The sequence below is a fragment of the Carettochelys insculpta genome, chromosome 2 (genome assembly GCF_033958435.1).
Source record: "Carettochelys insculpta isolate YL-2023 chromosome 2, ASM3395843v1, whole genome shotgun sequence".
NCBI lineage: Eukaryota > Metazoa > Chordata > Testudines > Carettochelyidae > Carettochelys > Carettochelys insculpta.
This window is the reverse complement of record NC_134138.1, coordinates 233,263,858-233,279,318: the sequence shown is the minus strand read 5'-3', so window position 1 is coordinate 233,279,318 and position 15,461 is coordinate 233,263,858. Positions and strand designations below refer to the sequence as shown.

General features: G+C 46.8%; 1 protein-coding gene across 8 annotated transcripts in view; it reads left to right on the top strand.

The window, feature by feature from the left end:
- Nucleotides 1-8,429: 8,429 nt before the first annotated feature.
- Nucleotides 8,430-15,461, top strand: part of LOC142007992 (putative acyl-CoA dehydrogenase 6) — a 201,183-nt gene continuing 194,151 nt past the window's right edge. For 5 of the 8 annotated variants that reach the window (XM_074984729.1, XM_074984727.1, XM_074984726.1 and 2 more), the window contains exon 1: nt 14,210-15,349. In XM_074984729.1, the coding sequence (XP_074840830.1) occupies nt 15,143-15,349 (207 nt within the window). In that variant the 5' untranslated portion in view covers nt 14,210-15,142. Of the gene's footprint in view, nt 8,653-8,761; nt 8,921-9,019; nt 9,119-14,076; nt 15,350-15,461 lie in introns of those variants that run through there. The other 3 variants (XR_012644057.1, XR_012644058.1, XR_012644059.1) reach the window with 3 other exon arrangements.

Genomic DNA, 15,461 nt, shown 5'->3' with positions numbered 1-15,461 from the left:
TCAGCCATAGGGTTGAGCTGAGCTGCCCAAGCACCACAAGTCCCGGCCGGCTTGTGGGACTTGTGGTGCTTGGGCAGCTGGCCCTGGCATCACAGGGTCAGGCAGCTCGGGCTGGCGGCTGGCAGCTGGCCCCAGCAGTGCAGGGCATGGGTGGCTGGGGCTGGCAGCTGGCCCTGGCAGTGCAGGGCTTGGGCGGCTCAGGCTGGCAGGTAGGTGGCTGGCTCCAGCAATGTGGCTGGCAGCATGGGGCTCAGGCAGCTCAGGATGGCAGGAGAGCAGCTGGGCCTGGCAGCGCAGAAATGGGGTGGGTGGGTTGGGCAGCTGCCCCATGCCTGGAGTGGGTGGCTGGTGGCTTGGCAGTTGGTCCCAGCAGGGCGGGGCTCAGGCAGCCAGCAGGCGAGCAGGCAGCTGGCCCTGGGCAACTGGTGGGTGGGTGGGTGATTGGCCGACCCCAGCGGTGCAGGGCTTGGGCGGGCGGCTCTGACAGTGCAGGTCTCAGGCAGACAGACAGCTCTCGCAGTCAGCTCTGGTGGCCCACAAGGGGCCAAGAAAAACTATTTGTGCTTGTTTATAATTTTAAATAACATTTTATATCAAGTTTTTGTGTTTATTTTAAATTACTAATTGAATTTTTTGTTAAAAGGGGGGTTGGATGATGTAAAGAAGAGGCGGGGGGGCATTGGGTTTCTCAGAAATCAAAAAGGGGGCGTAATGGTTTCGGAACCACTGCTTTAAAGTATGAAGCAGGTCTTTGCCCATGAAAGCTTATGCTCCAAAATATCTGTTAGTTTATAAGGTGCCACAGGACTGCTTGTTGTTCAACTACATTTAGACCTTTCATTAAGTGATATTTTCTCCAGATTTAATACATTAGTTGAGAGAAAAATCAAATTTTATATAATAATCTTCCTCTGTTGCCCTCATTCCCTTTTACTGTCATCCTTACTGTGCTACGTCAACCTAAAATAGCTAGTTCCTTGGAACAATGAGGACTTGTCATTTTTATTTATTTGCAAAGTGTGATGTATATGTACAGCCTGTATAAATAAAATATATACAAATAATTACAGAGGTTTTTTTTTATATTTTAATAAACAGCTTTCCTGCAGTAGAGTATATGCAACCCAAAGCCAATGCAAGAAGTTTTCCAGAAAAGGAAAAAAGCAAAGAAGAGAAGAAAATGTATACAGTGTCATTATTTGCTCACAAGACCCCTAATTTCTAGTACTCTCTTCCTTCCTATACTTCTTTCCTATATTTCTATCATCCATATATGTTGTCTTTAAAATATATCCTTTAAATTTCATATCTACATACACACACAGATTTATAATCAGATTGCTAAGGGATAATAAAATGATTTAGTGACACAGACCAAACTGCCTAAATAAATCTGAACTATTAACACTGTCATGTTCAGTAATCCGTTACTGAGACAGTTAATAACAGCTGTCCTGGGTTTTAGTTAGGGTTATCAGTAAGTATAGCTGTAATGCAACTTGGCTCCCTGAAGTACAAACATGCCTTTTCCATTTCTTGAAAAGTCAAAATGTAATCTTCCTACTACAATAAGGTCTCAGAGTACGCAACCCCAGAGTACATGATGCCGCTTTTACGCAGCTGACCTCGATTCCTACAGTAAACCCTGGAAATGCACAATTTCCAGTTGCACTTATCTTGCTCTCTCCCCCGGCTCCTCACGGCCCCAGCTCAGCTCCCCACCCCCCACCCCAGCTCCACTCACCACCCATGCATAGCTCTTGCCCACCCCCATCTCTGGCTCCAGCTCACCACCCCTCAGGCAAGACTCAGGCTCAACCTCCCAGGCCCTAGTTCAACCCCTCTGCTGGCTCACCACCTGCATGCAGCTCTGGCTCACCCCCCACCCCTGCACCCATTTGGCTCCGGCTCACCATCCCTCACAAGTGGCTCCAGTTCAATGCCCCATGCATGTCTCTGGTTCAAACACCCTCCCCCACCCTGGTTGAAACCCCTCGCACATGGTGCCAGTTCCATCCTCCTACCCCGGTTTAAACTCCCCATATGCAGCTCCAGTTCAAACTGCCCCCCACCAGCCCTGATTCAAACCCCCTGCGCATGGCCCTGGATCAATCCCAGCACACGGCTCTGGTTCAACACCTCCACCCTGGTTTAAAAGCCCCACACGCACCTCTGGTTCAAACCCACTGTGGCCTGGCTCACCACCTGAGCAGGGCTCCGGCTCACCACCCCCACACACAGCTCCGGCTCAACTCCACCGCTCTCCCCCCTGCAGCCCTAACCCACCCCATGCTTAGCCCCCCCACCCCCCGCCTGCCTCCTATGGCCCCAACCCACCCCTAGGCTTAACCCTCCCCAACTGCCCCCCCACCTCAGGACTGACCTTTCTGCTGATTCCTCAGCTGCAGAACATGTGTTCGGCTGGGGAAAAAGCCAGACCCCCACTTACGTGAAGGTGTGTGGAACCTACCCCTCGCATAACTCAAGGGTCTGCTGTATTAACAAAGTCTCAACTGATTTAAAAGCCACTAGACTGATGTTGCTTAGAATGCATATGTGGTTGGAACTGAAAACAAAAATATACTAAACAAAGAGCAAAATGAATGCACACACTTCCACCATCATGCACACATAAACAAATATTTAATTTAAACCTGTCTATCATTTTTGCAGTACAGTTCAATATTCAGTCCACTGCACTCTCTGTTCAAGAAGACAATAAACTTAAAATGTTCTTAGTAAGAAAGAAGACACTAATAAAATCACCATAGCAAATGGGTGTCTGTTTTAGGGTATTGTGTGATGAAATGTACAGGTGTGGTAAAATCTTAACTGTTTCACATTATTCCACAGAGTGTAAGGAAGCACTGATTGTTCCTTTAAGAACTCATAACACAATAACTAGGAGCCACTCAATGAAATTCATAGGCAGCAGATTGAAATCAAACAAAAATAAAGTATTTCCCCTCCACCCCTGCCCCCCGGTCAACCTGTAGAACTCTGTACTAGAGGTAGTGGCATCAACAGTTACCATGGGCTCTGGAGCAAGGCTGGCTCCACACCCTGGAATGGGTGGGGCCAAGTGCAGAAGGGACAGAACTTAAGGCATTTGGTCCTCAGTGCCACCCAGATCATGGCACTGCCTCCACCTTCACTCACACCTGCATGCAGCAGCGCTGCTGTGGCAATTCTTAAGGGTCCAGAGCTCCAGCCACTGCCTTCATTGCCAAAGGAGCAATGGCAGTAGCTGGAGCTCCAGATTCCTTTGAAATGCTGGGCCTGGAGGCTACTCCCACCTTTGTTTCCCCTCAGTGGTTTGAACCTTGGCCTGCTAAAGCCAGAGTTGTGAGCTCAGTCCTTAAGGAGGCCATTTCAGGCTCTGGGGCAAATAGATTTTTTTTTTTTTTTTAAAAGGGATGGTGCTTGGTCCTGCCAAGAGACTGGGGGACTGGACTCAATGACCTCCCAAGGTCCCTTCCAGTTCTAAGAGATGTGTATCTCCATATATTACTATTATTATTGGTGACCCTGACCAGAGGATGCTGTGAAGGCCAAGATTATAACAGCGTTCAAATAGAAGTAGGCAAGCTCATGGAGAATAAGTCCCTAAATGGCTATTAGGGAGCGTGGGCAGGAATCGAATACCACGTTTTGTATATCCCTTGCCTCTGTTTGCCAGAAGCTGGGAGTGGGTGCCAAGAGATGGTGCTTGATTTTACCTGTGCTGGTCATTTCCTCTGGGACATCTGACATTGATCACTGTTAGAAAACAGGATGTTGGGCTAGATGGAACTTTGGTCTGGTTGGTATGGCTATTCGTGTGTTCTTATGACATCAGTAGAACTAGTCATGTGCATAAAGTAGTAAGATTTTCCTTCATTATTGGAGTCATGGAGAATGGCAAGAACCATAGCTTTCTTGAACACAATTTACATGTGACATATCTATAAAAAGAATATTTTCATATCCCACTCCTGCTTCATGCAAATTGGCTTATGAATATGAATAACTCAAAGACACTTTAGGCAAAATGCATCATGTAATATGTTTTTAAAGATACAGTGTGCTGAATGTTTATATTCTATTTCTATGCATGTATCATTCTTGTATGTGAAGTTAGAAATATGAAGTGTGAATCAGTTTACAAATTTAAAATTTGTTGTGAAAGTCATTGATGGTACTTAAGAACTTAATGGCCTGACACTCAAGGTAATGATCTATAAATGGGTTTGTATTTCCTATCAACCCAAGCTGTGGTTGGTTCTCCAAAGACATGCATCCACGCCCCTTGATACCGAAACCCATTTTGGATCTTGTATTTTTCCTCTCAAGGTGAGAAAATCTTGAATTTAACACAAAGAATGCCAACCTTGAGCAAAACGGATATAAAGGTGGGAAACCAAACAATAGGGGTAGTGGCCAGATGCCAGGATACCCTGCTTTGCCACCCAGGATGCCAGCTGGATACACTTAATACTGAACAGGGGGAAAGATTGGGTCCAGCTAGGAGACTACCTACCTTGTGAAAGAGATAATCAGAACAACTGTTAGGGTAAGAATTTGCATTTAACAACTTTCTCAGTGTATTAGAATTACCTGATGTATTTAGTTTATTTTAGCTTAGTAACTTACTTTAATCTGTCTGTTTTCACTTGCAATCACTTAATTCCTAATGAAATCATGGCTGTGTCTACACTAGCTCTCAACTTCAAAGGGAGCATGGTAAGTAGGGTGTTGGGAGATTACTAATGAAGTGCTACAGTGCATATGCAGCACTTCATTAAGCTAATTCTCTCCCACAGCAACTTCAATGTGCTGGCTTGCGTGTAGCCAGGGCTAACCCACCAGTACTTTGAAGTAACCCAACTTCAAAGTAGCCCAGGTACTTCAAAGTACCAACAGGTTAGCTGCGGTTACACGCAAGCCAGCACTTTGAAGTTTGCTGCTTCAAAGTTGCTGCGGAGAAGAATTATCTTAATGAAGTGTTGCATATGCACCACAGCTTTTCATTAGTAATCTCCTGACACCCTACTTACCATGCTCCCTTCCAAGTTGGGAGCTAGTGTAGACATAGCCCATGTTTGTTTATTATCAAGCCCAGTGTAAATAAATGTTAGCTGGAGGGGAACAACCACTCTCTTTCATAAGGTCAACCCCCTTTACCAATGAACTTTCTTTATGTAAAACTTTTATGCAGAATAACATGGGTTTATTTGGGGGTTTGGTCCTCTTTGGGTCTGTGTCCCTGGCTGCTATCAACGGCCTTATAACTGAGCCTTCCCAGAGCTGAGCTGGTTCAGCATCTGTGTTGCTTTGCTGGGGCGGCTGTGCCTTGGCAAGGTGGGAGACCAGAGCTTCTGGCCCAGCAGGAAAAGGTGGTAGGGTGACCCAGAGGGCAGGTAGTTGGGCTCTGTGTCATGACCAGCACACTAGGTGACCGTCCCAAGGGGACCCCGGTGGTCCAACCTATCACAAAGATGAAATGAAATGTTTCACAAAGTCCCTACCAGTCCACACTTGCTTTTTACCTGTTAGATATGAGGGTAGGTAAGCAGAAACTCTGCAAGGTACAAAGTGTGCAGTAGTGATACAAGTAAGAAGAAGCACTAAGATACAGGCAGCAAGCATGGTAGTGGACAGTGTTTTGTAATGAAAAGCAGAAGCTTGTATTTGATTCTGAAAGCAACACATAGATGGGTGGTGAAAATAAGGAAATGAACACTGGGAAAGGGAATATATGTTAGCAGCTACATTCTGGGGAAACTGATGGTGGACAACGTGAAACAAAACAGGTAGGTCAGAGTGGGAGATTTCAGTGGCTGCCTCAAAAGGAGACTGAAGCTTTGAAAAACATTTCAGTGCCAGGATTCAAAAGAAAAAGGTGAAACTAGGGGATTTTTTTATAAGAGCTGATAGGAGCTGCACAGCAGGTAAGTGTGGGGAGAAGATTAAAGAAAACATGACTTCATAGTATTAAGCTGTCCTTGTTACATGTGGTCACTTATCACCTGTCAGATATATAACCTTATGGATATAGTAATGCAGCCTAATTCAGAAGCAGGAGACATGGCTATATGTATTAATTTGTACCGTATTATAGAAGCAACCAGAAGTCCCTACCAGGATCTTGGACCCCTTTTGTTAGACCCTGAACAAACACACTGACACAGTTTATGCACCAGAGAGTGTCAACTCTGAAGAAAAAACACAGGGGCTAGCGCTACACTCATCCCTAGTACCAGCAGCTTGATGCAAATGAGCAGTTTCAAAAATGTAAAATGGCTGCTTATTTGCATATCCGAGTGTATAATTTGCATATTTGGGGCATGAAACAAGCAGCATGCTAAAAATCAGGGACAAGGGGCTGCCAACATATGGGGTTTTTGCTGGCAGAACCACGTCTTCAAGGCTTGTTTTCTTCCATGAATATGCAAATGAGCTGCTCATATATGCAAATGAGTGGCCATTTTGCATTTTTGAGACTGCTCGTTTGTCTCAAGGGGTGAGTGTAACACTAGCCAGGGAGTATAAGAAATGGTGAAAGTTAGAAGAGAGGGAAAACAATTTCGCTTCTGAGACAGTCCTCACTCTGGGATGCGTTGGTAGAGTAGCATTTCTTAGTGGTCGGGGCTAAGACCCATGCCTCACACAGAGCACTTGGTAGGGGAGCAGGTGTCTCCCACTTCACCAAGCTCTGACCCAGGGCTCTTTCAGAACTATCAGCGATTGGGCAGCCAGGGCAATTTAAGGCTGCCATATCTAGACCAGTTGCTATCACTCCCCTGCAATCGTTCCTTGATCACCATCCTAGTATAGCCAGCTTGATGGTCGTCTGCTCAACACAAAGCACCTTCTGCCAGCACCTTCATGCATACAGCATGTTTGCTTTCTTCCTGGGGTGGCATCTGCCTCTTCCTGCATTATAGCCCACTCTCCTGGGCAGATCAGTCACAAGGCCCTCTCCTGCTGGGGTAGTCCAAAGAAAGAAAAGGGAAATTAACAAAACTCAAAGTCCACATCAGAGGGGAAGAGGAATGGCTCCTTCTCAGGCCATCTCTCCAGCAGCTCCTCCCTCTAGGAAGGACCCTTTGGCAGTTGTCATGGAGACAGATTCTGCCTTTCTTTGAGCTCTCCGCAGTTGACATGGAAAGTCACAAATCTGCTGTCCTCCCTGGTCTGCTCCCAAATGTGCTGCCCTGCCTTTTAACTCCTCCTCCAGTTGGAGCACTTCCTACTGGTGTGGGAGTGAAGGGCTGGCTCAGCCTAGAGTAGTTCTTCAACCCCTTGTTGCTCAGTGTGGAGTCTGTGTACCCCATCACACCTTTCTATTTCGAACCCAGCACTAACAGCAACCAGACAGACCAAACCACACTCATAGCTCCAGCAGCAAGCCTGATGGCATAGGGTTGGGCTGGCTGAGCTACATTCAGAACTGCAGCTTTGACTGGTTTAAGCACAGCAACCCCATGGCCTCAACCAGCAGCTTGTCCCACTGCTACCTCTTCCACACCTGGCAAAGGAGCTGCATGCATGTTGGACAAGAAAGTTCCTTCTGAAGGTGGGATGCTCCTGCCCTAAGCTTGCTGGGGCAGAGGACAGGGACAAAGTGGCATTTTTAATGAGACCAGGTGAGCGAGATACTATCTTTTACTGGAGCAACTTCTGTTGGTGAGAGAGACAAGCTTTGCAGCAAGCTCAGCTCGCCTCTCTCACCGGCAGAAACTGACCCAAGAGAAGATAGGACGGAACCCACCTCCTCCCTCTAACACCTTGGGACCACAGGGCTAGGAACGCGTTCAAGACAGAGTATTTTAATGCGCTTCGTGCCTTCTGGCTGAGTAACTGACCTGCTTGTGCAAACCGCTCTGCTGGGAAGGGGAGCCTGGCAGGAAAAGGGAGAGAGAGGGAAGGAGAGCAGGAGACGGCGACGGCCAGATGGTGGAACATTCCCCTCCATGACAGGAGTCACAGGGCGCAGCTCTGTTCGCAGAGTTCAACATCTCCTATTCGGAGCACTCAGCTGACCCAGGAGTTCTCAGTGTTTCCAGCTGGCTTCAGATTGACAAAAGGAAGAAACCATTGTCTAGGGCATTCCATAGCCCTTCCCAGAGCTGTTTGGAGCGGGGTCACCCTGCCTGTCTTTAAACCGCGCCCTTCCTCAGATGGCCTTGTAATCCGGTTCCCCCGCGAATCTGACCCACCAAAAGCCCCCGAAAGGTCATGCCCCAAACTACCTGTTAGTCTCTAGGGTGCCGCAGGGCTTCTCCTCGCTTTTGCAGATACAGACTAACGGGGCTGCCCCTCTGAGACAGAAAGATCGGCCATTTCCTCGGCAACCCCGCTTCCTCTCACACCACGTGCGCCCTAAACCGGGCTGGCTTCTTCCTTGGAGAGAAAGTACTCAGCGCTCACATCCTTTCCCCGCGAGCTTTTTCCCAGAACAGGCAGCCCGGCTCATTTCCGCCCCTGCCTCCGCGCTGCGCCTCGGTGGCAAAACTCTGTGCTAAAACCAGATTAAACACCCGGGGAGTTGGGTGGGTTAATCAATGATACCAGACCGCCCCCCCCCCGCCGCCCCAACTCCGTTACTGGCCGCCCAAGAGTCTATACAAGAGGTGATCCCCGTTTGTACAGCGCAGGAGAGGACCGAAGGTTTGAATGGAGGGAAGGGGAGGGAAAAAGCCATCGCTGTGAGTTATCGGACACGTGCCGTGCCGATGTGAATGTCCCCGCGGTCCGGGTGGAGGGGTGGGGGTCACACTGCCGGGTCTGAGCCGCTTAGGGGGCTTAGGCTGCTGACTTAAAGCCCGGGAGCCGCCAGCGCGAGCAGCCGGAGCAGCCTGGGGAAGGTGCAGGAGGGAGGTGGCTGGAGAGGAAGTTGCCACTTCGGAGAATCAGGTCCATCTCGGCCGGGACAACAGTAAGTCATGGCCTGGGAGTGGGGCGGCGGGGGCGGGTGTGCAGGGAACCGCCGCGCCCTCCTAGCGTGTAACGCCGCCTGTCCCCTTGTGACCCCCAGAACATGCCCGCCATCAACATAGAGGACCTGAGCGAAAAGGATAAACTGAAAATGGAAGTGGAGCAGCTCCGGAAAGAAGTGAAGTTGGAAAGGCAACTGGTGAGTCCCCCGCCCCCGCCCCGCCGCGCCTGAGCAGCCCCTGACCCGGCGTGAGCAAGTGCTTAGCTCTCCGGGGCCGCGCGTTGGAAGGAGTCACTCGGCTTCTGGTCAGCCTGGCCCGAGACAGCCCCTCCGCGCAGCGCCGCAGTGCAGCCGGCAGCGCGGAGAGGCGCTTCCCACGCCCCGCGGGAGCGCAAACTCCGCATGGGAGTGGAACGCCTGAGCGGTGCGGGCACGTTCCACCAGCTGGTTAATTTCACCTCCGCGCCCTGAAGGGGGGGGGGGGGGCTGCAGGAGCGCGATCCCAGCCTGTGGGGATGGTCGAGCCCTCGAGCTCTGCTCTCCCTCTTGCCAAGCGATCCACCTCTGTCCCAGCAGCAGAAAGGGCGACACAGACCCGGGGGCCCTGGTGTCTGTATGTGATTTAGAAGATATTTAACGCTCAGTAACTTTTAGTGGGTCTTAGCGTGGTTTCTCCCCACGTCGTTTAGTCTGGGGTGACTCTGTGCCTGCTCCCTCACTGAAATCGGAGGCAGTGCCAATGCCATAAAAGGAGGATCCGGGCGTATGGAGGTTAAATGTGAGTGACACAGCCAGAGAAATGTCCCTGTAATTGTAGAGGTGGGGTGGGGGGGAAAGGAGGGAAACACATTAAGAAGCTAATCACAGGGTGGCAGCGCTAAATGCGGCATTCTCTGCTGCTAAAACCCAAAGGCTGAGCGAGACTGGGTGTGGTGCAGTTGGCACAAGACATCTGAGCTGCCCTCTAAAGAGGAAATGAAAACAAGGGGCCATTCAGAATTTCAAACTGTGGGATAAAATATCCGCTGTGGGCCGAACATCGGAATCCCTGACCTCACCCATGGGATTTTTTTCTCCCACTGAATATGACAGGAAATTTGATGTTTTGGAGATGTTCTACAACAGAATAATCTTGCTGGCTTCTAGAAACAAAATCTTATCATTCAAAACAGCCTTGTACTAGCTAAAATAAAACCGTATAAACCACTGGTTCTCAGACTCCGGTCTTCAGAGTTTTTTTGGGAGAGGCTTGCAGGGCCACCAGGCCAGACACAGATTGGTTTCAGAGACTTGGAGGAATTCACCAGTTTCTGCTGTGAAGTAGTCCTCCCAAGTACAACAGAGAACTGCTATTATACAACTGTGATCTATAAGGACTGAATCAAAAGTTACAGGTGTTTAGTTTTTGTTGCTTTTGTTACTTGAGGAAGTACTATATACTCACCAATGTGCAATGTATTTTTTTACAACACACATTTTCTGTAGATGAATATTCATAATCAAGAGGTTTGGTATCTGTTCCTGCTCCTGCTCCCATTGGAATCATTGAGGAAACTCCTGTTTACTTTGGTGGGAGCTGGATCCATGATCCTGCCTCCACTTAAACAGCTGTATGACTTTACTCACATGCCAGTGGAACTATCCATATGAGTAAAGTTACAGCAGCTTAGCCTGTAGGTCCAGGGACTTTTTCAGAAAAAAAATATTGATGTCAGAGGTGTACTTTAGTACACAAAATAGATGTCGGTGTTTTTATTAGATTGATTATAGTTATTTACAACAGAACTCAGAAGCTTCAAGAGGAACCAGAAGCTGTTGCAATGTATAAATACATAAGGACCTCCTGTCCAATAGGTAAATGCATAATATCTGATCCCTTCCTCAGAAAGCAATGAAATTCTAAAAAAGACTCCATAGGATATACATAATCTAGTTTGTTTAAAAAGAAAGGGCACTATTTTATATAATCTGAGAGTGTGAAAAGTTTAGTAGAAGGCACAGATAGGAACCTCCATAATGCTTATACAGAGAATGTATCAATGTACAGTAAACTCTTTCATACATGGTAGTCCCAGGGCCAGGAGTTTGACAGATACTCCAATATTCTGGATAATAGAGAGGTATACCTAGCAATGCATAACAGTACAGAAAAACAAGATTAGCTATTAAGAAACAAATAAAAATGTATGCAGAGTACTTTATTTACCAACAACAGTAGTATTGTACACTGCAAACTTATACTCTATTTACTGTATTTATCTGCATTTATTTCACTATACTGTACTTATGGAAAATGTATCTAAAATATACTTATGGTTAAAATGTTGGTTATTTGAGAGTTCTGGGTGATAGAATGCTGGATATGAAAGAGTTTACTGTAACTAGTAGATTTCATTGTAATAGAGTCGAGTCTTTTATTTCAAGTCAGCCATGTTTGCCATTATCCATATGCATAAATCACACCATTTGAAATGAGACTCTTGTGGAGATGCAGAGCTACATCCCCTACTCTTCTCATGGACAAAAGCATATAAGCCTATTAAAGTCCTTTTGACTTAAACTGAATGTAAAAACCAAACAAAAAAACCTCCTTATCCATTTGACATCATGTAGTTAGGAAATTACCTTTAAAATAATTCCCCTGGGTGAATAAAAGTACACAGATTCATACTTTTCTCAGAAGCCAAAGTAATCTTCCTTTTCACGATCCAGACAAAATAAGCTTTAACTCCATGAACAGTCCAACTGAAATCAATCATGGTAGTAAAGCTAAATATGTGCAGAAGAGTTTGCAGGGTGGGGTCCAAGTTATTAATCACAGGTCTTATGTTTCTCCCTACTCTGACTTAGTTGTAAATTATTGGTAATTAGATCTTATTTGATATGCTCAATGGCAAATGGCAAACTCTGTGTTCTTTGTTATGGCCTAAGACAACTTTTCATGACCAAGTAGAATCTCTCTACTGTAAAGAGGCAGCTAGGCCTTCACTGTTCTATTTACATTTCTATTATAAACAAGTTCCTATACCATACTCCTCAACTTAGTAACTGAACATTTTCCAGTAGTGACTATGCACCTATCATTTGTTGTTTGTTTCTTCATTCTCTTTTCTACAGGGAGAGAAGCATGTGCTATGGAGTGTCCTTCTTAGGCAGGTTTGGGTTTGTTTGAGCAAAACACAGTAAATGAGGCAGAGGAAGTGCCCACATCCACTGAAAAGGGGGAAAAATAGTTAGTGTGTTAAGTTTTCGCCTTTCCAGAAACAATAGAAGTCCCTTCCTGGGGACTCCACCTAACTGTGCCTGTGCAGAGCTCTGTTGGAAGTGGGAAGGGGAAGACCTGGGAAAAAGCAACTCTATGCACAGTGCAAACTTTCCAAGTACCTGTGGTACCTGGGAAAAGCTGTTGCTTTTATAGACGAAGCCATGTTCTCCAGTGAGGAGATGTGCTCAGGCAAAAGAAGGATGGATAAGCAAAGGGGATCTACAGAATCTGTGGGATTTGCCCTGGGGTCTGGAGACAATACCCTTGGCCTTCTCTATAGGGTTTCAAATCTCTCCCCCTTGGGCAAACAGAGCACAGACATTTCTTTAGTTTTCCCCCTTCCATGGCACTCTAAATAGACAGGGAGAATACAGTCCCATTAATTTGTCACAAAACATCACACAGCATATTACAGTAGATGCTCATTAGTACAGGCTGAAATTCTCTAGACTGGCACCCTTGGGACCTGACCAGTGATGAATAAGAGAATTTGCCAGACCATGGGATGTCAGTACTGTCTTGCAGTTTTACCAAAACTTCCACTGTTTACTGGGCTCTTAGAAGACACGTAGGGGTAAATTACAGCTAAACAACAGCACAGAACACTGAGAGCCAGGACTGGTGATTGTCGACAAAACTTGTGGAACCATGGGAAAATTTGCCACACCCATATTAAGTGGTCATCTGGCTAACTAAAATCGTGCCAGATTATGGATGTTGACAGACTACAGAGGTTCAACCTGTAGCTGCATATATGTACCTTTTTGCTACGTTGCTCCAAAGCAGCAGTTGTTAAGGGGGATGTTGACAATTCACAGTAGGGAAAGTGCTCACAGGGGAAAAGCTGCTCAGAAGACGCAACAACTGCTCTTACAAGGTATTGCTGCAAACAAGCACCCATGGGAAATCCACTGTATGTTTGAAAGGACAACGTCAATATGTTTTTCATAACTTTTAGGATGTTATACTAACTGCTGTTTATTATAACCCTTTGTAACCGGCAAAGGAAATATGTTTCCTTGCTGGGTTTTTTTCTTCCATTCACAATGCTTGTTATTGTAGAACTATGCCTTGACTGTTGATGTTTGTTATAATAGAAACAAAACTACTGAACACATTGGAAAAAATGTTATATTGACTTTGGATTCAAATTCTATTGATTCTGCAGCATAAATTAAAGTCAGTTGTGTGGGAGCCTAATTTAATTAATCGGTCTGAGTTTTTTAATTTTGAAATCAGCAGAGGACTTTTATGTACAGTAAATGCAGGACAAGGCTGTATATTATCCACAATATATGTTTTCCCACATAAGTTTATGTGGCTGTGTGATACAATGTTAAATATCTTGGATGCATTTTTGCACGGTTCTATGCATATTTTTTAAAATACAATTTTTTAACCTTTCCTGCTTATTTTGAAGTGCAGCTTGAGACATTTACAAGTCTGATTTTCAGAAGGCAGACGCTCAGTATTTTGGAAAAACGAGGCTCCTAACGCATCTCTCAAGGTGGATACTGAAGTATCGCCATAGAAATGCATGCTTCAGATGAGATCAAACAGTTCACCAAATAAACCTTTTACTGACTGGTTCAGAAGAAAAAAAATACAGCTTACAAAACAGTAATGGAAAAATAACAGAAACTTGATTTTAACATACCTTCAGTTGTATTTAATATTAGAGATTGTTGTTACTCAAGTATTTTCTTTTGTTTCAAATGTAAAGCCTGCATTGGTGGTGCTCAGTGGTCACATGTAAACACTTGCAGCAGTGCATCCTTTACATATAGTGTAAATAGAATAAAAAGAATATCATGAACTGTTGACTTTTTGTTCTAAAGAGAACTGAAATAGTTATGTACAAAACAGAACTTTATTTCTTCTCTTATTTAAGGTGTCCAAATGTTCTGAAGAGATAAAGAATTACATTGAAGAAAGATCTGGAGAGGATCCTTTGGTCAAGGGTATTCCAGAAGACAGGAATCCCTTTAAAGAAAAAGGAGGCTGTGTCATTTCATGAAAGAAGAATCTCCTCCAACTGGAACATACCTTGTTATCTTTAGTAAATAACAGTTTGTCCTGAGTTCTAGAGGTCCTTGTTGAACAAGTACTGTCAATGGATTAAAAACAACCTTAAACAAAAATACAAAAAACAAACCTGTTTTATTTCTTTACCATTTTATATGACCTGATTATATCCCAGTACTTGATAATACTTTGTCTCCTAAATATTATTTCCCCAGAGGGGATTCCTGCTTAATGTACCAATGGGCATTTGCTTGTAGAGACTGTTTAGCATGTAGTTTCTTGACTTTTGCCTTTACTAGCTCGTTTTAATAAAAACTGACCAGTACCAGTGCTTCAGTGTTACCTGAGCAAAAGATATGCAAAGAGCCTGGCCAAAGGTTTGCATCAGCATTGAATGTGCATGGCACACCCTGACCTACCCTGCTCTCTTCTGCCACTAGAGCAACAGCTACGTCAGGGCCAGTTGAAGGCAGAGCAATAACAGGGTCAAAGTGCTAAAAAAGATGTTTTGCCCCCAAATTAAAGCACATGGGGCAGCAGGCTGGGTCCTCCCCACAGGCAGGGGGCAGATGCTGCTTGCCGCTAGGCCTAGCCTTAGGGCAAGGCAATTGCTTTAGACCCCATGCACCAATTGACAGCATTCACCACCCACCCTCCCAGGCCTACAAGCCCTTGCCTCGGGCTCCGGCTGGGCCCGCTCTGCTCGCAGTGCCTGTCTCAGACGGATAAACGCCCAAGCGCAGCTGACAGACTAAGTCCGGGTGGGAGTGCGCGCGTGCTACACTGTGATTTGCTCCCGCCCCAGGGGTGCCTCTTGCCGCCTGCTGGCTGCAGAGGCGGCCCCAGGCGCGCCTGACCCGCTCAAGTGACCCCCCCTAGCTGCGCCCTCAGGCCATGCTCCTCGTGGCGGGCGCCGGCTGCTGCTGCTGCGCATGTGTTGTCCCCTGCTCCCGGCCGGCCCCGCCATGGCTCGGTGCTGGGCTGGCTTGTGGGCTCGCGCAGCGTGGGCCAAGGGGCGCTTCGTGCTGGGCGGCCCCGCACGGGCGGGCGACTTGCGCCGGGCCTCAGGAGCCGCGCGGGCAGGAGCCCACTGGCTGTACACGCGGGAGCACTACGCCGTGCGGGAGTCTCTTCGAAAGGTACCACCAGGCAGCCCTGTGGTGCGGGGGGTATTTCCCCGCTTGGCTGCCGGCCGCGGGAGTCGCTGCTCGCCGTGCCGCCTACGTGCGGGGCGGCTGGGTCCTGCCTGAG